The sequence below is a fragment of the Taudactylus pleione genome, unplaced genomic scaffold, assembly GCF_031769625.1.
Source record: "Taudactylus pleione unplaced genomic scaffold, aTauple2 ptg000363l, whole genome shotgun sequence".
In the NCBI taxonomy this organism is placed as follows: Eukaryota; Metazoa; Chordata; class Amphibia; order Anura; family Myobatrachidae; genus Taudactylus; species Taudactylus pleione.
This window is the reverse complement of record NW_028284764.1, coordinates 1,850,349-1,877,405: the sequence shown is the minus strand read 5'-3', so window position 1 is coordinate 1,877,405 and position 27,057 is coordinate 1,850,349. Positions and strand designations below refer to the sequence as shown.

At 47.6% G+C, this 27,057-nt stretch overlaps 1 protein-coding gene across 5 annotated transcripts in view; it reads right to left on the bottom strand.

Moving 5' to 3' along the window:
• CDC42BPA (CDC42 binding protein kinase alpha) overlaps positions 1–27,057 on the bottom strand; it is a 289,477-nt gene that overhangs the window by 21,677 nt on the left and 240,743 nt on the right. For all 5 annotated transcript variants that reach the window (XM_088444439.1, XM_088444443.1, XM_088444441.1 and 2 more), the window contains 5 exons: positions 14,605–14,744; positions 14,412–14,493; positions 10,808–11,024; positions 5,106–5,168; positions 3,437–4,030 (listed from right to left, as the gene is read on the bottom strand). In XM_088444439.1, the coding sequence (XP_088300565.1) occupies positions 3,437–4,030; positions 5,106–5,168; positions 10,808–11,024; positions 14,412–14,493; positions 14,605–14,744 (1,096 nt within the window). The remainder of the gene's footprint in view (positions 1–3,436; positions 4,031–5,105; positions 5,169–10,807; positions 11,025–14,411; positions 14,494–14,604; positions 14,745–27,057) is intronic.

Here is a 27,057-nt window from a genome sequence, read left to right as displayed (position 1 = left end):
GCCCAGTAATACCCCAACAGCAGCGGTGAGAGTAACGCCCAGTAATACGCCAACAGCAGCGGTGAGAGCAACGCCCAGTAATACCCCAACAGCAGCGGTGAGAGTAACGCCCAGTAATACCCCAACAGCAGCGGTGAGAGCAACGCCCAGTAATACCCCAACAGCAGCGGTGAGAGTAACGCCCAGTAATACCCCAACAGCAGCGGTGAGAGCAACGCCCAGTAATACCCCAACAGCAGCGGTGAGAGCAACGCCCAGTAACACCCCAACAGCAGCGGTGAGAGTAACGCCCAGTAACACCCCAACAGCAGCGGTGAGAGTAACGCCCAGTAATACGCCAACAGCAGCGGTGAGAGTAACGCCCAGTAATACGCCAACAGCAGCGGTGAGAGTAACGCCCAGTAATACCCCAACAGCAGCGGTGAGAGTAACGCCCAGTAATACCCCAACAGCAGCGGTGAGAGCAACGCCCAGTAATACCCCAACAGCAGCGGTGAGAGCAACGCCCAGTAATACCCCAACAGCAGCGGTGAGAGTAACGCCCAGTAACACCCCAACAGCAGCGGTGAGAGTAACGCCCAGTAATACGCCAACAGCAGCGGTGAGAGTAACGCCCAGTAATACCCCAACAGCAGCGGTGAGAGTAACGCCCAGTAATACCCCAACAGCAGTGGTGAGAGCAACGCCCAGTAATACCCCAACAGCAGCGGTGAGAGCAACGCCCAGTAATACCCCAACAGCAGCGGTGAGAGCAACGCCCAGTAATACCCCAACAGCAGCGGTGAGAGTAACACCCAGTAATACACGAACAGCAGCGGTGAGAGCAACGCCCAGTAATACCCCAACAGCAGCGGTGAGAGCAACGCCCAGTTATACCCCAACAGCAGCGGTGAGAGCAACGCCCAGTAATACCCCAACAGCAGCGGTGAGAGCAACGCCCAGTAATACCCCAACAGCAGCGGTGAGAGCAACGCCCAGTAATACACGAACAGCAGCGGTGAGAGTAACACCCAGTAATACACGAACAGCAGGGGTGAGAGTAACACCCAGTAATACCCCAACAGCAGTAATGTTATTAGTATAATGCCCCATAGTGTCACTAACTGTACTAATACCCAGTAAAGACACTTGTTCTAGCAGTGCCCAATATCACCAGTTGCAGTAATGCCTCATAATGGCACCAAGGGATGCGGTCAATATCCTGGCAAGTCGGATGCTGGCGTTTAGAATACTGGCGCCGGAATCCCGACACCTGTCAGACTCCCGACCACCGGCAACCTGAAGGTAAGTAGTGAGATTAGGGGGAGAGTGAGGGTTATGGTTAGGCACAGGGGGGAGGTTAGGGTTAGGCAGCAGGGAGGGATGGTTTAGGGTTAGGCAGCAGGGAGGGAGGGTTTAGGCAGCAGGGAGGGAGGGTTTAGGTTTAGGCAGCAGGGAGGGAGGTTAGGGTTAGGCAGCAGGGAGGGAGGTTAGGGTTAGGCAGCAGGGAGGGAAATTAGAGTTAGGCAGCAGGGAGGCAGATTAGGATTAGGCAGCAGACAGGGACGGTTAGGTTTAGGCAGCAGGTAGGGAGGGTTAGGCAGCAGGGAGGGAGGTTAGGCAGCAGGGAGGGAGGTTAGGCAGCAGGGAGGGTGGTTAGGCAGCAGGGAGGGTGGTTAGGCAGCAGGGAGGGAGGGTTAGGCAGCAGGGAGGGAGGGTTAGGCAGCAGGGAGGTAGGCAGCAGGGAGGGAGGGTTAGGTTTAGGCAACAGGGAGGGAGGGTTAGGCAGCAGGGAGGGAGGGTTAGGCAGCAGGGAGGGAGGGTTAGGCAGCAGGGAGGGAGGTTAGGGTTTGACCGATAGGATCTCGAATGCCAGCATCCTGTACCCAATCCTGGCACCAGGCATGATCAGTAATGTTATTAGTATAATGCCTCATAGTGTCACTAATAGAACTAATAACCAGTAACGGCCTTAGTCCTCACCTCGCCGAGGCTGCTTTTGACGCTAGTACAGTTGTTATGATGTGACGGAGGGAGAGTGCGGTCCAGAGAAGGACTAGTAGTGATGTGCGTCAGTGCTACTGATCCTGGGGCGGTAATGTGCTCTATCCATCTATCACTGCCCATTAGAGACCAATTAGACACTACCGGTGCATGTCATGTCCCACCAATAGGTGTGGTACCAGGGTTTGCCGGATCGCCACCCCCCTACTCCCTCCTCCCACACACTTTGGAAGACGACAGTTTAAAATACATAAATAAATAATGACCATCACAATATTACAACATTCACTTATTAAAGGAATAGTACCTCCCCCCTCCCCAAATAAATGACCATCACAATATTACAACATTCACTTATTAAAGGAATAGTACCTCCCCCCTCCCCAAATAAATGACCATCACAATATAACATTCACTTATTAAAGGAATAGTACCCCTCCCCCCTCCCCAAATAAATGACCATCACAAAATAACAACATTCACTTATTAAAGGAATAGTACCTCCCCCCCCCCAAATAAATGACCATCACAATATAACATCATTCACTTATTAAAGGAATAGTACCTCCCCCCTCCCCAAATAAATGACCATCACAATATAACATCATTCACTTATTAAAGGAATAGTACCCCTCCCCCCTCCCCAAATAAATGACCATCACAAAATAACAACATTCACTTATTAAAGGAATAGTACCTCCCCCCCCCCCAAATAAATGACCATCACAATATAACATCATTCACTTATTAAAGGAATAGTACCTCCCCCCATCCCAAATAAATGACCATCACAAAATAACAACATTCACTTATTAAAGGAATAGTACCTCCCCCCTCCCCAAATAAATGACCATCACAATATAACATCATTCACTTATTAAAGGAATAGTACCTCCCCCCTCCCCAAATAAATGACCATCACAATATAACAACATTCACTTATTAAAGGAATAGTACCTTCCCCCTCCCCAAATAAATGACCATCACAATATAACATCATTCACTTATTAAAGGAATAGTACCTCCCCCCTCCCCAAATAAATGACCATCACAATATAACAACATTCACTTATTAACGGAATAGTACCCCCTCCCCTAATAAAGAAGATGATTTAAAAACATTTCCTATGGCCATTATGCAGTGAGAGTGTATCCTGTAATATAACTCCCTGCACTATGCAGACTGTCTGACACTTCTCATTGTGAGCAGGGAGGGGAGAGCTCAGACTTCACAAGTTAGCTCACAAGTAGATAGGCTAGAAAGAACTGTAATATAGGCCTATTGTTCTCCAGCAGATCACAGTGGATCATTTGATAAGAATTTGCAAATCATCTTAAATTATGGACATTAAAAAAATAAAAATCAACATATAAAAAAACTTTTACCCTCTGATTATTAAGAATAAATAAATGCTATGCACAGAGGACATGGAGAGACCTCCCGAGAACTTACAGCAGGAAGACGGGACCGCCGGCCACATCAGCTCCTGCTGCCGCGACCTCCGACCTTGGCAATCAACATAAATCCCAACGCTGCTAAAACACAGCAGGTATTCTTTATTTGATATTTCCACGGCGCAAATGGCGTCCGTGGGCTGTTGCGTGATGAAAGACAGCGTGTGGTCGTCGGCGTGGAGCAGGCTGTAGGGACTCCCCTCTGCGTGTAAAGGATACCGGATAAATCCCGACTGGTAGCCCACGCAGAGGCGCTCGTTAAAAATGGCCATCCACTGGACGTTGCCGGGTACCTGGATTTCCTTGATCTTTTTGTGGTGCGCCTTGCTTTGGTTCAGTTCGTAGCAGAGAACCTGCCTCTTCATCGACACGCACAGACAGGTGAGCGCTCCGTGCCTCACTTGGCCGGACACTATGCCCTGGCAGCCTTTCGTCTCCGCCAGCTTGAAGAACTCGGTCTCTCTCCCGTCCAGGGAGGCCATGGGGTAGAGTCGGACGTGGCGATTCCTCCCCGATATTACAGCTATCAGCAGCTCGCTGGGAATGAGCTCAACCTGGTGAACCTTCTTGTTGTCGCCGACTCTAATGATTTCTGCAGAAAGATAACGAGGGGGGGGGGGGGGGGGGGAGAATGTTACGGTGCAGACTATAAGTGAATCGTACAGAGGCGGAGCCCCCAAGACAGCCTGCGCAACAGAGAGATAAGCAGCGATTTATCATTGCCCCCCCACAGTCCCGGGATCTCTATCGTCACCTGCTCACATCTCCTGTTGCGCTGAATGTAACAGCAGTGAGCTAAGCGAGGCAGCCATGGCAGGGGGCGTGGAGTGTATGTGGCACCTGAATGGCTGCAGCTCCTGTCCTATCAGCATGTGGCCAGATACACTGCTGTATATCTCGTGAAAAGGGACCAATACCACGTTGTGGGGCTGATTCGGAATCAAACGCTGTTGCAACCGCGTTAGCGTCATTTGATGTAGTCGTCACCTTATGCGAATACTAGTACCGGCCCTTCCCCTGGTGTACAGCCGTGCATCTGACCGCGGAAGGGCTGGGGCGCCCGCTTTGAGCGTCTGCATTGGAAGTACCGTTGGGATTTGCGCCAGCACCATGCCAGGTGCAGAATCTCCGTCAGACTGTGGCCGCCCATGTACGCAATTAAGCGTCTGACCCCGAAACCACTCCTGCGACACTCCCATGACACGTAATATCTCCGTGCGCCTGTTTAGCCGCCTCCCAGAAACGCCCAGTCCCGGCAGCACAATGGGCCTTGTGACTTTACGCAGACACAGCGGGACGCATGCGCCGCGAGATTGAAACAGATTTAGGCGCACAACCAGCCACATACAGAAACGCTAATCTACGTGAATCTCTGCATTGCCTGCTACTCAGAATCCGCCCGTGTGTCTCCTTATTCCTTATTTAACATCCTCATCAAACGTTTCCTGTAATACTTCATCCTAACTACCGCCTGAAAGCAAGGACTGCAAGGCTCAGCATGCCTCTGGGAAAAAGGGAAGACTCCTGCTAAGGCTGGGATATATTGTGCACCAGCACGCGGAGCAGGAATGGGGGGACGGGGGGAGAGACATGGTGAATGATCTGAATACCCAGTATACGGTGCGTTATTTACACTATGGCGTCAGCAGTCACAGCGGAGTTCTTACCGTCTTTGGTGACGTGTATGACAAACAGTCCTTCTTCATTCCCCAGGGCTATTCTTTCATGATCTGTAGAAGGATATAAAGTAATTGCTGGTTACTAGCACTGACCATGGGGCAATGAGAACCCTTAGTAACAGTGTAGCAGTGGTGAGATCTGCTGGGCCTGTATGTTTAGTGATTGCCCTGGGAGGTCATACAGCCTGTGCCATGTGTACAGTAGGAGCTCCCCGTCCCCAAGCACTGCATTGGTCTTACTCTCACACCCAGAGTAGCTTGGAAACTGGCTGCGGAGATAACAATCTGGGCCAGCGGCAGCTCTATCTGCCGCCCATGATGGGTAAGCGATGTCAGCTGTGTGGCTCCAGGCAATGTGCAGGATTTTCAGAGGGGCTTCGGGAGAATACAAAATGTAGACGCTGTTACAGAAAGGAACCTGTCATAGGGAAAACCTATGGTATTCACAGGAGCCCCTCCAGCCTTACTGTGGTCAATGCAAATTATACGTGTAATACTGTCCAGGTGGCTCTGCATACACCCTGCCAACTAGTGATTAGCGCTATATACACTCTATGCTATGCAATCATCCCCTGTACCTCTATGCTATTCAATCATCCCCTGTACCTCTATGCTATTCAATCATCCCCTGTACCTCTATGCTATTCAATCATCACCTGTACCTCTATGCTATTCAATCATCCCCTGTACCTCTATGCTATGCAATCATCCCCTGTACCTCTATGCTATGCAATCATCCCCTGTACCTCTTAGCTATTCAATCATCCTCTGTACCTCTATACTATTCAATCATCCCCTGTACCTCTACGCTATTCAATCATCCCCTGTACCTCTATACTATTCAATCATCCCCTGTACCTCTTAGCTATTCAATCATCCCCTGTACCTCTATACTATTCAATCATCCCCTGTACCTCTATACTATTCAATCATCCCCTGTACCTCTACGCTATTCAATCATCCCCTGTACCTCTATACTATTCAATCATCCCCTGTACCTCTTAGCTATTCAATCATCCCCTGTACCTCTATGCTATGCAATCATCCCCTGTACCTCTATGCTATTCAATCATCCCCTGTACCTCTATGCTATGCAATCATCCCCTGTACCTCTATGCTATGCAATCATCCTCTGTAGCTCTATGCTATTCAATCATCCCCTGTACCTCTATGCTATGCAATCATCCCCTGTACCTCTATGCTATTCAATCATCCCCTGTACCTCTATGCTATTCAATCATCCCCTGTACCTCTATGCTATGCAATCATCCCCTGTACCTCTATGCTATTCAATCATCCTCTGTACCTCTATGCTATTCAATCATCCCCTGTACCTCTATGCTATTCAATCATCCCCTGTACCTCTATGCTATTCAATCATCCCCTGTACCTCTATGCTATGCAATCATCCTCTGTAGCTCTATGCTATTCAATCATCCTCTGTACCTCTATGCTACTCAATCATCCCCTGTACCTCTATGCTATTCAATCATCCCCTGTACCTCTATGCTATTCAATCATCCCCTGTACCTCTATGCTATGCAATCATCCTCTGTAGCTCTATGCTATTCAATCATCCTCTGTACCTCTATGCTATTCAATCATCCCCTGTACCTCTATGCTATTCAATCATCCCCTGTACCTCTATACTATTCAATCATCCCCTGTACCTCTATACTATTCAATCATCCCCTGTACCTCTTAGCTATTCAATCATCCCCTGTACCTCTATACTATTCAATCATCCCCTGTACCTCTACACTATTCAATCATCCCCTGTACCTCTACGCTATTCAATCATCCCCTGTACCTCTATACTATTCAATCATCCCCTGTACCTCTATGCTATTCAATCATCCCCTGTACCTCTATGCTATTCAATCATCCCCTGTACCTCTATACTATTCAATCATCCCCTGTACCTCTTAGCTATTCAATCATCCTCTGTACCTCTATGCTATTCAATCATCCCCTGTACCTCTACGCTATTCAATCATCCCCTGTACCTCTATACTATTCAATCATCCCCTGTACCTCTTAGCTATTCAATCATCCCCTGTACCTCTATACTATTCAATCATCCCCTGTACCTCTATACTATTCAATCATCCCCTGTACCTCTACGCTATTCAATCATCCCCTGTACCTCTATACTATTCAATCATCCCCTGTACCTCTTAGCTATTCAATCATCCCCTGTACCTCTAAGCTATGCAATCATCCCCTGTACCTCTATGCTATTCAATCATCCCCTGTACCTCTATGCTATGCAATCATCCCCTGTACCTCTATGCTATGCAATCATCCTCTGTAGCTCTATGCTATTCAATCATCCCCTGTACCTCTATGCTATGCAATCATCCCCTGTACCTCTATGCTATTCAATCATCCTCTGTACCTCTATGCTATTCAATCATCCCCTGTACCTCTATGCTATTCAATCATCCCCTGTACCTCTATGCTATGCAATCATCCTCTGTAGCTCTATGCTATTCAATCATCCTCTGTACCTCTATGCTATTCAATCATCCCCTGTACCTCTATGCTATTCAATCATCCCCTGTACCTCTATGCTATTCAATCATCCCCTGTACCTCTACGCTATTCAATCATCCCCTGTACCTCTATACTATTCAATCATCCCCTGTACCTCTATGCTATTCAATCATCCTCTGTACCTCTATGCTATTCAATCATTCTCTGTACCTCTACGCTATGCAATCATCCCCTGTACCTCTACGCTATTCAATCATCCCCTGTACCTCTATGCTATTCAATCATCCCCTGTACCTCTACGCTATTCAATCATCCCCTGTACCTCTACGCTATTCAATCATCCCCTGTACCTCTATGCTATGCAATCATCCCCTGTACCTCTATGCTATGCAATCATCCTCTGTACCTCTATGCTATTCAATCATCCCCTGTACCTCTACGCTATTCAATCATCCCCTGTACCTCTATGCTATTCAATCATCCCCTGTACCTCTATGCTATGCAATCATCCCCTGTACCTCTATGCTATTCAATCATCCTCTGTACCTCTACGCTATGCAATCATCCCCTGTACCTCTACGCTATTCAATCATCCCCTGTACCTCTATGCTATGCAATCATCCTCTGTAGCTCTATGCTATTCAATCATCCTCTGTACCTCTATGCTATTCAATCATCCCCTGTACCTCTATGCTATTCAATCATCCCCTGTACCTCTATGCTATTCAATCATCCCCTGTACCTCTACGCTATTCAATCATCCCCTGTACCTCTACGCTATTCAATCATCCCCTGTACCTCTATGCTATTCAATCATCCTCTGTACCTCTACGCTATGCAATCATCCCCTGTACCTCTTAGCTATTCAATCATCCCCTGTACCTCTACGCTATGCAATCATCCCCTGTACCTCTATGCTATTCAATCATCCCCTGTACCTCTATGCTATTCAATCATCCCCTGTACCTCTATGCTATTCAATCATCCCCTGTACCTCTATGCTATTCAATCATTCTCTGTACCTCTACGCTATGCAATCATCCCCTGTAGCTCTACGCTATTCAATCATCCCCTGTACCTCTACGCTATTCAATCATCCCCTGTACCTCTACGCTATTCAATCATCCCCTGTACCTCTACGCTATTCAATCATCCCCTGTACCTCTATGCTATGCAATCATCCCCTGTACCTCTATGCTATGCAATCATCCTCTGTACCTCTATGCTATTCAATCATCCCCTGTACCTCTACGCTATTCAATCATCCCCTGTACCTCTATGCTATTCAATCATCCCCTGTACCTCTATGCTATGCAATCATCCCCTGTACCTCTATGCTATTCAATCATCCTCTGTACCTCTATGCTATTCAATCATCCCCTGTACCTCTATGCTATTCAATCATCCCCTGTACCTCTATGCTATGCAATCATCCTCTGTACCTCTATGCTATGCAATCATCCCCTGTACCTTTACGCTATTCAATCATCCCCAGTACCTCTACGCTATTCAATCATCCCCTGTACCTCTATACTATTCAATCATCCCCTGTACCTCTATGCTATTCAATCATCCTCTGTACCTCTACGCTATTCAATCATCCCCTGTACCTCTATGCTATTCAATCATTCCCTGTACCTCTATGCTATGCAATCATCCCCTGTACCTCTATGCTATGCAATCATCCCCTGTACCTCTATGCTATGCAATCATCCCCTGTACCTCTATGCTATTCAATCATCCCCTGTACCTCTATGCTATTCAATCATCCCCTGTACCTCTATGCTATTCAATCATCCTCTGTACCTCTATGCTATTCAATCATCCCCTGTACCTCTATGCTATTCAATCATCCTCTGTAGCTCTATGCTATTCAATCATCCCCTGTACCTCTATGCTATTCAATCATCCCCTGTACCTCTATGCTATTCAATCATCCTCTGTACCTCTATGCTATTCAATCATCCCCTGTACCTCTATGCTATTCAATCATCCTCTGTAGCTCTATGCTATTCAATCATCCCCTGTACCTCTTAGCTATTCAATCATCCCCTGTACCTCTATGCTATTCAATCATCCTCTGTACCTCTACGCTATTCAATCATCCCCTGTACCTCTATGCTATTCAATCATTCCCTGTACCTCTATGCTATGCAATCATCCCCTGTACCTCTATGCTATGCAATCATCCCCTGTACCTCTATGCTATGCAATCATCCCCTGTACCTCTATGCTATGCAATCATCACCTGTACCTCTATGCTATGCAATCATCACCTGTACCTCTACGCTATTCAATCATTCCCTGTACCTGAGGCACTCAGTGCCGGGGATGTTACGTCGCATTAGGACTACGGTAATGGAGAGAGATGGATGAGAGCGACACCAATTAATCAGGGGTTTTCAACTGCAATCCTCAAATATCCCCAACAGGTCATGAGGTCTTTCATCATGCACAGGGGAGTTAATCAGTTTCACTGGATCAGCAAAAAATCGGGGGTCCTCGAGGATTGGAGTTACAAATCTTGCTTTAAGCTATTGCTATTACAATCTGTTGAGCATGTTACCTTCCCTATCTTCTTGCAGAATGAATAAGCTTAGTAGATATGTGCTCTTCTACTTTGCAAAGAGAGGGTCGCCATGTAAATTCCTAACTCATATACTGAGCCAGGCTTGCAGTCTCCTAGGTAACCAGAATGCCCTGTGCAAACTCACTACATGTCCATGCTTGCCTTTGGAACAGTTATCTTGCCATAGTTGAAGCCACCGTCTGAGTACTACGTGGCTGGGTTTTCCCGGATACAGACACCTATATGTCATCTCTTAGCAAAGCTTCAGTGGAAAAAGTTTAAAAAAGATCAGAACATTTAACCATCGTGCCCGACAGATTCAGCTGCCCTTTAACAAGTGAAACCATTGGAAATAAGAGCTATGCTATGTTGTGGTTGATAAACAGTAGACAAGAACAAAACTACACTAAAGCCCAATACAGCAACACTACTGCTTACATATAGGTGTATACGTGAGCGCGTGGCGAACATTGGGAGCTCCGTCATTCCCTTAGTCAGGAGGGGAGGGGAAAACAGATCGTTTTACTAGAGACCCTTTAAATCAGGAGAACCCCTAATAAAGCCAGGTTTAGGTGATACCCGTAGTGTTCCCACTTGTGGAGTTGTTATACTCCTGGAAACTCACCGAGGATGGCAGCCGACTGGGTGTTCTTGATGAGCGGCAGCGTGCTGTCATACGCCTCCTTCGGCACGTAGACAGATCGGTCCTTCAGCTTGTTCTTCTTCAGGATCCGGTGCAGCTCGTTCAGCACACCCACCCACTTGCTCCTGTCGCCCTCGCTGTCTGCCAAGAGCAAGATGGAGCACTTATTGCTGGACGTGGACAGCTGGGAGGCCGTCACCTGGGAAAGTATGGAGAGAGGAGGAGATGAGTGGCCAGACTGTACGGCACCGGAGCTTCATCGGCGGTGATCACACTTCAATGCAAATGGCGTCCATGCAGTAATCACGCAGAGAGGGCTTTCCCAACTGGGCGATATTTTCATTTACGCTTTACTTATATAATGTAGCACATTGCCTTGTTGTTACACACTATACTGTATAGCACATTGCCTTGTTGTTACACACTATACTGTATAGCACATTGCCTTGTTGTTACACACTATACTGTATGGCACATTGCCTTGTTGTTACACACTATACTGTATGGCACATTGCCTTGTTGTTACACACTATACTGTATGGCACATTGCCTTGTTGTTACACACTATACTGTATGGCACATTGCCTTGTTGTTACACACTATACTGTATGGCACATTGCCTTGTTGTTACACACTATACTGTATAGCACATTACCTTGTTGTTACACACTATACTGTATAGCACATTGCCTTGTTGTTACACACTATACTGTATGGCACATTGCCTTGTTGTTACACACTATACTGTATAGCACATTACCTTGTTGTTACACACTATACTGTATGGCACATTGCCTTGTTGTTACACACTATACTGTATGGCACATTGCCTTGTTGTTACACACTATACTGTATGGCACATTGCCTTGTTGTTACACACTATACTGTATGGCACATTGCCTTGTTGTTACACACTATACTGTATAGCACATTGCCTTGTTGTTACACACTATACTGTATGGCACATTGCCTTGTTGTTACACACTATACTGTATGGCACATTGCCTTGTTGTTACACACTATACTGTATAGCACATTACCTTGTTGTTACACACTATACTGTATGGCACATTGCCTTGTTGTTACACACTATACTGTATAGCACATTGCCTTGTTGTTACACACTATACTGTATAGCACATTACCTTGTTGTTACACACTATACTGTATAGCACATTACCTTGTTGTTACACACTATACTGTATAGCACATTGCCTTGTTGTTACACACTATACTGTATAGCACATTACCTTGTTGTTACACACTATACTGTATAGCACATTGCCTTGTTGTTACACACTATACTGTATAGCACATTGCCTTGTTGTTACACACTGTACTGTATGGCACATTGCCTTGTTGTTACACACTATACTGTATGGCACATTGCCTTGTTGTTACACACTATACTGTATAGCACATTACCTTGTTGTTACACACTATACTGTATGGCACATTGCCTTGTTGTTACACACTATACTGTATAGCACATTGCCTTGTTGTTACACACTATACTGTATGGCACATTGCCTTGTTGTTACACACTATACTGTATGGCACATTGCCTTGTTGTTACACACTATACTGTATGGCACATTGCCTTGTTGTTACACACTATACTGTATGGCACATTGCCTTGTTGTTACACACTATACTGTATAGCACATTGCCTTGTTGTTACACACTATACTGTATAGCACATTGCCTTGTTGTTACACACTATACTGTATAGCACATTACCTTGTTGTTACACACTATACTGTATAGCACATTGCCTTGTTGTTACACACTATACTGTATAGCACATTGCCTTGTTGTTACACACTATACTGTATGGCACATTGCCTTGTTGTTACACACTATACTGTATGGCACATTGCCTTGTTGTTACACACTATACTGTATGGCACATTGCCTTGTTGTTACACACTATACTGTATGGCACATTGCCTTGTTGTTACACACTATACTGTATGGCACATTGCCTTGTTGTTACACACTATACTGTATGGCACATTGCCTTGTTGTTACACACTATACTGTATGGCACATTACCTTGTTGTTACACACTATACTGTATGGCACATTGCCTTGTTGTTACACACTATACTGTATGGCACATTGCCTTGTTGTTACACACTATACTGTATGGCACATTGCCTTGTTGTTACACACTATACTGTATGGCACATTACCTTGTTGTTACACACTATACTGTATGGCACATTTCCTTGTTGTTACACACTATACCGTATGGCACATTGCCTTGTTGTTACACACTATACCGTATGGCACATTACCTTGTTGTTACACACTATACCGTATGGCACATTACCTTGTTGTTACACACTATACCGTATGGCACATTGCCTTGTTGTTACACACTATACTGTATAGCACATTGCCTTGTTGTTACACACTATACTGTATGGCACATTGCCTTGTTGTTACACACTATACTGTATAGCACATTGCCTTGTTGTTACACACTATACTGTATGGCACATTGCCTTGTTGTTACACACTATACTGTATGGCACATTGCCTTGTTGTTACACACTATACTGTATGGCACATTGCCTTGTTGTTGCACACTATACTGTATGGCACATCGCCTTGTTGTTGCACACTATACTGTATGGCACATCGCCTTGTTGTTACACACTAAACTGTATGGCACATTGCCTTGTTGTTACACACTATACTGTATGGCACATTGCCTTGTTGTTACACACTATACTGTATGGCACATCGCCTTGTTGTTACACACTATACTGTATAGCACATTGCCTTGTTGTTACACACTATACTGTATAGCACATTGCCTTGTTGTTACACACTATACTGTATAGCACATTGCCTTGTTGTTACACACTATACTGTATAGCACATTGCCTTGTTGTTACACACTATACTGTATAGCACAGTGCCTTGCTGTTACACACTATACTGTATAGCACATTGCCTTGTTGTTACACACTATACTGTATAGCACATTGCCTTGTTGTTACACACTATACTGTATGGCACATTGCCTTGTTGTTACACACTATACTGTATAGCACATTGCCTTGTTGTTACACACTATACTGTATGGCACATTGCCTTGTTGTTACACACTATACTGTATGGCACATTGCCTTGTTGTTACACACTATACTGTATGGCACATTGCTTTGTTGTTACACACTATACTGTATGGCACATTGCCTTGTTGTTACACACTATACTGTATAGCACATTGCCTTGTTGTTACACACTATACTGTATGGCACATCGCCTTGTTGTTACACACTATACTGTATGGCGCAGACAACATCATGGCGGTGTAACACTGTGATAATGGTTTGCCTGCCAGTACAATGTATGACATATTGGGCAAATCTCACAGCAGATTCTGGGACCACATTTGGGGCTCTGAAACAAAACTTGGGCACCTCTGGTTTAATCTATAGTTTTTTGGTTAAAGAAGACCCGTCCCCTTACGTTGAATACAGCCTCCATTCTCTATACTGGTCCTCTTTACCTCACATCACCGGAACCTACAATACACACAGCTCAGTGCGCCCCAGAGACGGTCACTTACCCTGAAGATACAGGGAATATCCTTGCGATTAGCGTGGATAACATCAGACGCCAGGACCGAACTCACCGCAAACTCCTCATCCCTGTAACAGAGACATGAAGAATACTTTTTGCTCGGAAGAGATGCCCCTTCAGCCTCACTGGCACCATGGGTATAAACGTGGCTTACTGACCTGTAACACTGATCTACGTACCTCATATCGATCACCTGGCTGACGACACAGGAGGGCTGAGACGCCTTCCCCTCCGGCATATCATACAGGAAGATTTTGAAGTCGCACACTACCGCCAGAGCTCGCTGCCAGCCCTTCTTCACTCCGGCCGGCTTGGGTACCTGAAAAGAAACGTGTAGGTCAGAAAATAGTGATGGACGGACAGACGGATCCCTTGTGATCTCGCAATCACCCCTCACTCAGCATATAACAGACAGCGCTCATTGCAGGCCGGGCCCAGCAGATGCGTCAATGTGCGGAGAAAACGCAACTAAAGTCCTCTGTGATAGGCTGAGAAAATCACATGTGCAGGATCTGATTTCCCCTGCACTATACAGAGGGGCTGTCCCATGTAAACCTGCCCTAGCTGGGTTACTTCTCACCCTGTGTGGCTACCGAGTGAGGCTTATTGAGAATGGTTTTATTTATTTTTTAAGGCACCGCAAAGATAATTAAGCTTGTTTTTTTTTTTTTTTAGATTCAAAAGACACATAGCCATATTCACTTAGAGCGGATCCGCGATACTTTTTGGCCTCCCAGACTTTTCGCCTACATCGCGTATTTTGTAGGCGGAAAAGTATCGCGGCCGTGCCGGCTTTACCCCGTATTCAATATGGAAGCAGGCGACAACGGGACCTGGCGAAAACAAGAGATATGGTAAGAACTTACCTTTGTTATCTCTGTTTCTACGAAGTCCATAGGGTCCACAGGGTTGACCTTGGGGTATAGCTGGATCTGGATCCATGGGCACCACGCAGTTAAAGCTTTAGCTGCTCCCAGGATGCACTTGGGTCCGTCCTCCTCTATACCCCGCCCCCGAGCCACAGCACCTCAGTTGGTAAGCAGCCTAGGCCGGAGGAGGAGACTAAACAGAGAGAAGGAAGACTGGAACACACAAGACACCATACTCACAGAAATGGGAGACGGAAAACCGGTGACCAGCCACACAGCCCATTTGAAGCCAGGTGCGTCAGGGCGGGCGCCCTGTGGACCCTATGGACTTCGTAGAAACAGATAACAAAGGTAAGTTCTTACCATATCTCTTGTTTTCTACTTCAGGGTCCATAGGGTTGACCTTGGGGATGTCCCAAAGCAGTTCAACTAAGGGCGGGGACGCTCCTGTGCTGAAAGGAGCACCCGGCGCCCAAAGGATGCATCCTGAGAGGCGAAGGTGTCAAACGCATAGAACCTCAAAAACGTTTGAATTGAAGACCAAGTGGCCGCCTTACACAGCTGAACAGCAGAGGCGCCACGTCTAGCAGCCCAAGAGGGACCCACAGAACGAGTGGAATGAGCCTTAACAGAGGCTGGCACAGGTAAACCCTCCTGTGCATAAGCCTCACAAATAACGGAACGAAGCCAACAGGCTAACGTTTGTTTGTTGGCAGGCCAACCCCTCTTGTGAAAACCAAAGAGGATAAACAAGGAATCAGACTTCCTAACCGAAGCCGTCCGGTCCACATAAATTCTAAGCGCCCGGACCACATCTAAGGAAGTCTCACCAGCTGAAAGATCAGGGGACTGAAAAGCTGGCACAACAAGTTCCTGATTAATGTGGAACTTCGAGACCACTTTGGGCAAAAACTCAGGACGAGTGCGGAGCACCGCTCTGTCCTGGTGAAAAATCAGGAAAGGAGGGCGACAGGAAAGCGCCCCCAATTCAGACACCCTCCTGGCCGAAGAAATTGCCAGGAGAAAAACAGTCTTAAATGTCAGCCACTTGAGCTCCACCGACTCAAGAGGCTCAAACGGAGGACCCTGCAGGACCCGTAGAACCACCGCCAAGTCCCAAGGAGCCACACGAGGCACAAAGGGAGGCTGGATCCTGAGAACACCTTGGAAAAAGGTGTGAACATCCGGCAGTATTGCAATCCGCCGTTGAAACCACACGGACAAGGCGGACACATGAACCTTCAGAGATGCAAGGCGTAAGCCGAGGTCCAATCCTGATTGAAGAAATTCCAAGATCCTAGAAACTCGGAACACCTGAGGATCATAATGCCTGGACTCACACCACTGAAAGTAAGTGTGCCACACCCTGTGATAAATCCGTGCTGAAGCAGGCTTGCGTGCCCTGAGCATGGTACCAATAACCGAACTGGAGAAGCCCCGAGACCTCAAGATGGCTGTCTCAAGAGCCACGCCGTCAAAGACAGCCGACCCAGCTCCGGGTAAAGGCAGGGCCCCTGAGACAACAGGTCCTGACGCTGAGGAAGAAGGTACGGAGTGTCGATGGAGAGGCTCCTGAGATCGGAGTACCAAGGACGTCTGGGCCACGCCGGAGCCACCAGCACGAATGTGCCGCCGTCCTGCTTGAAAATCCGCAGAACCCGAGGAAGTAGGGATATCGGAGGAAATAGATACGCTAGGTGAAACGTCCATTTCACCGAAAGCGTGTCCACCAGACTTGCTCCTGCGTCTCTTGTCCTTGACCCGTAAACGGGCAACTTGTGATTGTGACGGGAGGCCATCAAGTCCAGCTCCGGCAGACCCCACCTGTCCACGAGTAGCTGAAACACCTCTGGGTGAAGCGACCATTCCCCGGGATGCACGTCACGACGGCTGAGGAAGTCCGCTTCCCAATTGAGGACTCCGGGGATGAAGACCGCCGAGATCGCTGGAATGTGACCCTCCGCCCAAGTCAGGATGCGAGACACCTCCGACATCGCTGCCCGACTGCGAGTTCCTCCTTGGTGGTTGATATACGCCACCGTGGTGGCGTTGTCGGACTACACCTGTACCGCCCTTCCGTGAAGAGCGGGGCCGGACGACTGCAGGGCCCTGTATACTGCCCGCAGTTCCAGGATGTTGATGGGCAGAAGTGCTTCTTCCGCAGACCAACGACCCTGAAGAGACAATGAGCCGGTCACTGCCCCCCAACCCCGGAGACTGGCATCCGTCGTGAGCAGGACCCAGTCCGGGATCCAAAAGGGGCGCCCCTCGACCAGATGAGCTGTCTGAAGCCACCAAGCCAAAGATTGCCGAACGTCCGGAGACAACACCAGCACCTGAGAGCGAATCCGGTGTGGTAACCCGTTCCATTCCGATAGAATCAGCCCCTGCAGGGGCCGGGAATGGAACTGGGCAAATTCCACCATGTCGAATGTCGACACCATGGACCCCAGAACTCTCATAGCCGAATGGACCGAGAGGCGGCAACTGCTCAGGCAACTGCGTATCCGCAGCTGTAGGGAGGAGACCTTCTCCGGAGTCAGGAAGATCCTTTGCTGACGCGAATCCAGCAGGGCTCCCAAATGAACCATCCGTTGTGATGGAATCAGAGAGGACTTTCTCCAATTTATCAACCACCCGTGCACTTGCAGGCAAGCGATCGTCAGGTGGAGATGGTGAAGCAGTACCTCCGGGGAGCTCGCCAGCAACAGGAGGTCGTCCAGATACGGCAGCAGCCATACATTCTGGTTCCGAAGATGTGCGGCCATGACCGCCATAATCTTCGTGAACACCCTCGGTGCCGTGGAAAGACCAAAGCGTCCGGAACTGATAGTGGTGTTGAAGGATAGCGAACCTCAGATACCGCTGGTGCGAAGGTGCTATCGGAACATGGAGGTAGGCGTCCTGGATATCCAGGGACACCATGTAATCCCCCGGTTCCATCACCAGAATGATGGAACGTAACGTTTCCATCCTGAACTTGGGAACTCTGAGGAATTTGTTCAGAGACTCCAAGTTGAGGATAGGGCGATGAGAACCATTGGGTTTCTGCACCAGAAACAGAGACGAATAATACCCCGTCCCTCGTTGTGATTGAGGAACGGGAACAATGACCCCTGCTTTCAGCAAGGACTCTATAGCCTCCTGAATCTGTAACGCCTTGGTCTTGTCCTGAGAAGGACTCGTGCAGAAAAACTGGTGGGGTGGTCTGTGCCGAAAAGACAGGGCGTACCCCTGGGAGACCACTTCTCGAACCCAGGCATCCGTGGTGGTATTGTGCCAGCACTGGGCAAATCGAAGAAGTCGGCCTCCCACTCTGAGGTCCCCCAGAGGGAGGCCCGTCCCATCAGGCCGCAGGTTTATCTTCCTGCTTGGAAGAAGGGCGCCGAGCACTCCAGGCTTGCTTCTTGGGTTTAGAGGCAGTCTTACTCGCCAACTGTCTCGGGAAGGACTGACCTTTTGCCTTACCCTGAACCCGAAAGGAACGAAAAGCCGAACTCCGAACCTTAGCAGGCAGTGCCGCCGAAGGGAGGAAAGCCGACTTGGATTTTGCCAGGGTATCCACTATTTTGTCCAAGTCCGGACCAAATAGTAATTCCCCATTGAAAGGTAAGGCCTCCAGGCCTTTCTTTGAATCAGAGTCCGCTCTCCAGGACCGCAACCATAAGGATCAGCGGGCAGACACCGCTACAGCCGATACCCGCGAAGTCAGCAAACTAACATCTAAAGAGGCTTCCCCAATGTAAGAAGCAGCGTCCCTCATCTGACCCAACAACGCCCTCTGGACATCCGGAGCGTCGTCCGGGAAGGTATCTTCCAATGCATTGGCCCACCCCTCAATGGCCTTGGCCACCCAGGAGATGGCCATGGACGGTCGGGCCACCGCCCCGGAGAGGGAGTAAATAGACTTTAAGCAAGTCTCAACTTTCCTGTCCGTGGGATCCTTCAGCGAGGATATAGACGGTAATGGCAAAGTAGAGCTCCTTATTAAACGGGTGACATGGGAATCCACCGCCGGTGGAGTTTCCCATTTTTTACAATGTGCCTCAGGGAAGGGATAATTAGAAGCCAACCGCCTCTGAGGAAGGAATCTCTTACTGGGCGCCTGCCAAGCTACCGCCATATGATCCGTCAACTGATCCGACAGGGGAAACACCGCAGAAGCCACCTTAGTTTTTTTTAAACTAGGATACTTCGACTTAGGAGCCGGTCATCCTCTATAAGAAGAATGGCTCGCACCGCCCTAACCAGTGCTCGCACATTAATGGACGACTTGGTATCCATTTCCTGAACCGAGGCGTCCGAGTCAGTGTCATCAGGGACCTCCCCATCATCTGAGGAACCCTCTGAGTCCGATACCTGAGCCGCCCGCACCATGAGTGGGCGTTTTGAAACCCTAGAACGCATGTCAGTCTGCAACATTGACTGAAAAGCTGAGGATGCGGCCGCCAAATTTTTGCACGGAGTTGGAGAGCACATCCACCCAGGGTCGCCATAGGGGCCTGAAAAGGTACCGCAGGCTGCTGCGGCACAGGGGAAGCCTGTATATACATAGGCAACCCCGTATATGGACCCACAGACTGAGACCCAGGAGGACTCCGCAACAACTGCGGGACACCCGGGGAATGGGGGATGGTCGGCTGGGGTAACGCCCTAGTAGGGAGAACAGTCGGGACCGACAGACGGTCCGCAATAGACAACAGCACTTGAGAAAACATCGCCCACGGTGGTTCCTGCGTCAGAGAAGGTCTGGATGGGCCAGGAGCCACCTGGCACCGACTACACAGGCCATCCTGTGACAAATCCTCCCTATCCACTCCTGCAGAACAGCGTCCGCAGGAGGCCAACACCGGAGCCACTGAGCGCTCAACCTCCTCGTCTGACATGACAGAATATATTATATAGTCCAAAAATATATCTGGCAACAGGGCAGAAGAAAACGCACTCACCAGTGTGCTGAACAACAGCCCACAATATGGCACTTGTGTAGCACACAACTATATGTGACGAACCTCACAAATACGTGATTTATATAGGCGAGGTCTGTAGAAACGCCCTTCCCCCACACACCTGTAGGAGAAGTAAAGGGACAGGTATAAGCTGACAGTAAGTAGAAATAAGCACAGACAGGCAGCACTAGCAAAAGTCACATACCATGCAGAGAAGATATACTCACTGCACCTTTCCACTACAATCAACCTGCCCATATTCAGTGTCTGGGAGGGCTAGAGTTCTGTGTACGCTGTCCTTAAATCGGGGGAGAGGTACACAGGGGGACCGGTCCGCGTGCTCCCTGAGATCTGCGTTGCCACAGAGAAAATGGCCACCAGAGACCTCAGAGGAGGAGTGGCCGAAGAGTCTGCAGCTCAGCGACGCCAGACTGCGTGCTGAAAGACGCGCTGAGCTGAGGGGAGGAGCCGCAAGACAGGGAAGGCTTCCTCCCCTGGCTAGCCTATTATCCCCAGGGCTTGCCGGCTTCCCGATTGCCAATATATCCCTGGTGGTCTAGTGGTCCCACGGGGTATTCCTCCTCAGAGGGGGAGCCCGCCGCCACCGCTAGCGGCCCACGGTCTGTCCCCTAGGACCGGGGGCAAAGGACTGCATGTGCAGGCAATACCCGCGAGCCGCCGCTAATCGGCGACTCGCGGCTTACCTTATCCCCGGCGACTCCGGCAGCAGTCCAGGGAGGGACCCAGAGTCCGGCTAGTACGGACTCTGGCCCCCCCCGCCACGATCCCCAGTGCAGTACTGGCGTCGCGGTGCCAGCGGGGAAGGAGAGCGGCAGCGTGGGCGTCTGCATAGACAGCCCGTTGCTGCCACACTAGAGCCTCTGTTTTAAAAGAAAAATCTAACAGGCTCTTTTTTTTTTTTTAAATAAAAAGCTTTTGGGGGCTGCTCCTGCAGCCCCCCTGCGCAGGTGACCCGACTCCGGCCGGGCACCAACTCAAACTGAGGTGTTGTGGCTCGGGGGCGGGGTATAGAGGAGGACGGACCCAAGTGCATCCTGAGAGCAGCTAAAGCTTTAACTGCGTGGTGCCCATGGATCCAGATCCAGCTATACCCAAGGTCAACCCTGTGGACCCCTATGGACCCTGAAGTAGAAACTTGAACAGGCGGAAAGTCGCGTCAGATTTAGGGAAATCAGCCTGACACCCCCCAAAAGATGCTCTGACACGGGGGTTAGCTATGGTACCCCCCGATTTGGCTTGCTGAAGGTATTTGTTGTTTTTAAACGGGCTCAATAACTGCTAAATAACGTTTTAGTATACGTGGTGCAGAATAGTATTCAGGAGTATTTTTTGCAGAAAATAACTTATCCCAGCAAATTTGGGGTACTTGAAAATGGGGTCAGCATATTTAAAAGTTGCAAAAGTTGAAAAATCCACCTTCCGCAAGCCCCTGCAATGAAAATAACACCTGGGGCATACTTGGGGACCCCACCAGAGTCTAGTTCGCTAGTTTTTAACTTTGTCCCCCAACATTTTCTTTTTTCACCCCCAAATTTAAAGTAATTTTTTGGGGTGTCCTTAAGTGTTTTTTTTTTTTTTTGACACAGTTTACATTTGGGGGACTGTCTGAAGGCTGCACGGGGGTTCCCGCAACGTTGCACCCCAAAACCCCAATTCTGCACTGTTTTCCGCCTGCTATTCATAGGCGATACTTTTCCGCCTATTACATTGCATTAACTTTCCGCCTAGGCGGAAAGTCTTCAAAATTGAATATGGATAAAACCCAAACAGGCGTAAATTACGTCATCGGCGAAAAGTTTTCGCCAAATACACGCGAAAACGGCTTTTCGCTCCAAATTGAATACGGGCCATAGTTACTACAAAAGAAAAAAAAAAAGGTAACTTTGGAATGGAAAGGAATCAGTGCACCAGTGTTAATGCATGAAATAAACAGCTGTGCTTTGTTTTACTATAATACACCCTGTATTGCTATAATGTAGACAGGGAGGTGCAGCCTTCTATGTCCCTCATTAGACCATATTATAGACAGGAGAAGGAAGGAGAGAAGAGAGGATAGGGGCACTAGGTTCCAGAATTGTAATATAATAAAATATAACTATTACTGGTCTTTATTAAAAATCAGGGAAAATGACACGTAATTGAAATGACAACAGACACATACAAAATATTTAAAAGAAAGGTTATGCTTGGCAATTATAGCGCCAATATTGATATCCTCCTATTTGTAATAACGTATCTAATCCTCTATAAACACCTATATAGGTGGTTTATGCTGGCGCTCATTAGAAGTGGTTCTATCAGTCATCAGCTGGTAAATATCAGCCTGATTTACAGTAAGCACCGGATATATAACTTTGGTTCAATATCGTAAGTAATTCTTGTATTTAAATGGCAATAAAGGTTATTTTTGCGGATGTGATGGTACCGGTTCATACCGCACAGTTTGTAAATGTCATTATCAGTAGTCACTGCATTCATTATTTGGGCTCAGAATGATAAATATCTGTCATGTTCCAAATCTGAAATAAAAACAAAGTATCAGCTGAGCGTGTCCTGTATCCGCTGTATAATATGTTGCTAAGCCTTATTAGCGGTAACAATGCTGCATAGAGAAGTGTGGCTTATTGCAATAGATCGCCGTTATGTATCAAATTGGTTGCACATAAGAGCTGGAGATTATCTTGAAGGGTACGTTGTATCTATTTGCTGATAAACCAAAGAGCTCCGCAGGCTCTGCAGATACAGGAGGTTATTTGTGAAGTCATGTATCGGGCATTTAGCAGGAGGTACTGCGTTCCTGGCAAGGCTTGATAAGATTGATTGATTCGTTTTAGCTCTCCGATACATTGTATCATTTCATTAATAAGCCGGAGAGCTCTGTAGAGATGTAGGATCTGCCAATGAATTGCTATTCATTACTGGGTACATCAAGCCTATTAGCAGAGAATGCGGAATTTATGTCCCGGCTTGATGGAATAAATTAATTCCCTTTGGTTCAGTGCCCGTAAGAATAATTGTCTCTCTATAGTTATTGATAATACTCTTCTCACAGTCTTTCTATTACCGGGGGAGCCTGCAATAGTTTTACACTGAATTGTATTAGTGTCTCTAATACTTATTATACATTAGCAAGATGACCCCATATCATTACCAGCAATATTGATGTGGTTTCACTGTATGGAGAATATATACAGGTTATATATACCGGTGTCCTTCAATTCCAGTATAATCCCAGATTTAGAGCTCATGGGGCCCTAAACAAGACAGCGATCTGGGGCCCCCCTCCCAATCCATAGCACATTATTTTCGTTCCCGATTTATGCCCGTTATGCTGGGTACACACTGGCCGACATATCCACCATTCAATCAAAAGGCCGATATATATATAGTGTGCACGTCGGCCAGTGTGTATCAGCGATATGTCTGTGAGCGACGTTGGTCACTGACATATAGCGTCGGCTGTGATGCCCAGCCTATGCCCGATATATCTGCTCATTGTGCTGTGTGTACGGGCGGGCCAGCCTATGCCCAATATATCTGCTCATTGTACTGTGTGTACGGGCGGGCCAGCTGACCTCTTGTACACTTACAGCAGAGGCCGGCAGGGAGGGGGATGCGACGCCAACCCACGGCCAGCGGGACCGCAGTGATGTGTAGGAACCACCACCATCTGCAGATAGGTCTTTCTGGTGTGTACCCACCTTTACATTATCTGTCAATTGTCCTCCTTCTATTTGTTTTAAAGCTTTAAACATTACTGACATTAACAATGACTATAGTCCCTGTCATCAGTTACTGTCCAACGTCATTCGTTACTATCCCCGTGGACATAGGGAAGGGGGGGGATATAAACGTGCCCGATACGTGGCGAGCAAAGCGAGGGGACAAATTTCTTCTATTGGTGGCCTTTATGGGCATGGAAGCGCACTTCCGCCCTCACTCCAGGCACATCTACTGAAGGGGATCTATACACTACTGTATTATACGGGATGGGGACCTGCTGGGCTGCTACAATCAGTGAGGGGGAAAGGGGAAGGCACTGTTATAATACCCATTATTACACCCCTCAGTCAGTGTGCCTGTATTATATATCAGTGCCCCCTCTCCCTGATCTGATTGTAGCAGCCTATCAGGTCCCCCATCCCTTATAATACCCATTATTACACCCCTCAGTCAGTGTGCCTGTATTATATATCAGTGCCCCCTCTCCCTGATTGTAGCAGCCTAGCAGGTCCCCCATCCCTTATAATACCCATTATTACACCCCTCAGTCAGTGTGCCTGTATTATATATCAGTGCCCCCTCTCCCTGATTGTAGCAGCCTATCAGGTCCCCCATCCCTTATAATACCCATTATTACACCCCTCAGTCAGTGTGCCTGCATTATATATCAGTGCCCCCTCTCCCTGATTGTAGCAGCCTATCAGGTCCCCCATCCCTTATAATACCCATTATTACACCCCTCAGTCAGTGTGCCTGCATTATATATCAGTGCCCCCTCTCCCTGATTGTAGCAGCCTATCAAGTCCCCCATTCCTTATAATACCCATTATTACACCCCTCAGTCAGTGTGCCTGTATTATATATCAGTGCCCCCTCTCCCTGATTGTAGCAGCCTAGCAGGTCCCCCATCCCTTATAATACCCATTATTACACCCCTCAGTCAGTGTGCCTGTATTATATATCAGTGCCCCCTCTCCCTGATTGTAGCAGCCTAGCAGGTCCCCCATCCCTTATAATACCCATTATTACACCCCTCAGTCAGTGTGCCTGCATTATATATCAGTGCCCCCTCTCCCTGATTGTAGCAGCCTAGCAGGTCCCCCATCCCTTATAATACCCATTATTACACCCCTCAGTCAGTGTGCCTGTATTATATATCAGTGCCCCCTCTCCCTGATTGTAGCAGCCTAAAAGGTCCCCCATTCCTTATAATACCTATTATTACACCCCTCAGTCAGTGTGCCTGTATTATATATCAGTGCCCCCTCTCCCTGATTGTAGCAGCCTAGCAGGTCCCCCATTCCTTATAATACCCATTATTACACCCCTCAGTCAGTGTGCCTGCATTATATATCAGTGCCCCCTCTCCCTGATTGTAGCAGCCTAGCAGGTCCCCCATTCCTTATAATACCCATTATTACACCCCAGAGTCAGTGTGCCTGCATTATATATCAGTGCCCCCTCTCCCTGATTGTAGCAGACTAATGGAGTATAATATCATATTGAAATATAATATATCCCAATCAGTGTGTCCCACAAGCCCCCCCTTCCAAAAAATCAGGCGGTTACTGACACTGTACTTGAAATAACACTGCCCACCCCCACACAAACACCCCCCCAGGCTGATCATGTGAGATACAAAATGAAAAGAACAATAAAGGCAGCGGTAGGAGCAGGCAGCCGCTGTATCTACAGTACGACTCCCCTTCCTTTCTGTGCACCGGCTCCTCTCTCCATGTGTGACGTCATATGCCCGTGCATCATGACATCACATGCACAACAGAACACACAGCAGGAGGCACAGGCACTGGAGCAGGCACCCGGCAGCCAGCCCAGCATTCCATACCTTCCATATATAGCCCTGTCGGTGGACCCCTCCTGGACCCACCAGGTCCTAAGCACCCGCCTTTGTTGCCTAGCGGTAAATCCGTTACTTGCAGACACATATTACATAGCAGGTTAGTGGAGGCTGAATACTTGTTTAGAACACGTCCATTCAGTGTCTGTGTGATATTACACAGGAGTCTATCAGTGTCTGTGTGATATTACACAGGAGTCTATCAGTGTCTGTTTGATATTACACAGGATTCTATCAGTGTCTGTTTGATATTACACAGGATTCTATCAGTGTCTGTGTGATATTACACAGGAGTCTATCAGTGTCTGTGTGATATTACACAGGAGTCTATCAGTGTCTGTGTGATATTACACAGGAGTCTATCAGTGTCTGTGTGATATTACACAGGATTCTATCAGTGTCTGTGTGATATTACACAGGAGTCTATCAGTGTCTGTGTGATATTACACAGGAGTCTATCAGTGTCTGTGTGATATTACACAGGAGTCTATCAGTGTCTGTGTGATATTACACAGGAGTCTATCAGTGGAGGTAATTAGCAGCCTGTGTACAGTATGCAGTGACCTCTAGTAACCTTCCCTATGTGAATTAGTGTAACCTTTCTTTCATTTGGTCAAAATTTTGAGTCGGCATGTCAACATAACGTTTCTACTATTACAGCCTTAATTCGACATTGGGACCGTCAACATTCACAATGCCGACGCACTATTTCTTTAGAATCAGTAGGGTCGGCTGGATGTGGAAAATACGAAGTGTGATTTGTATAACAGTTAATCACAAGATATGTGATTTCCATTCCATCCTGCAAGACTTCTACTCCCAATCTGCATTTAGCCTCATGCAAAATCACCTGTGTATGTAAGCGTATGTGATTTCATGACGTGCTTGTAATTGGTGTCACGTGCTCTGGGGATATTCCTGAGGGTAGCACAGTTACTGAGTAGGTGTTTATTTAAGACAGAGCAATTTAGCGGCGTTGATCAGTTGTAGTTACCCATACTCAGACTATTTCTTTAGAATCAGTAGGGTCAGCGGAAGTGTGGGAATTACGGTGTGATTTGCGGAACAGTTGAACAATATAAACTAAATCATTGTTTTATGTGATGGCTGAACATGGTTAGGACTTAGACTGGGTACACACGTAGAGATTTTCTGTCCAACCATCCAACTAGTTGATTGGTTGGAATGAAAATCTGGTAACATATGGGAGTA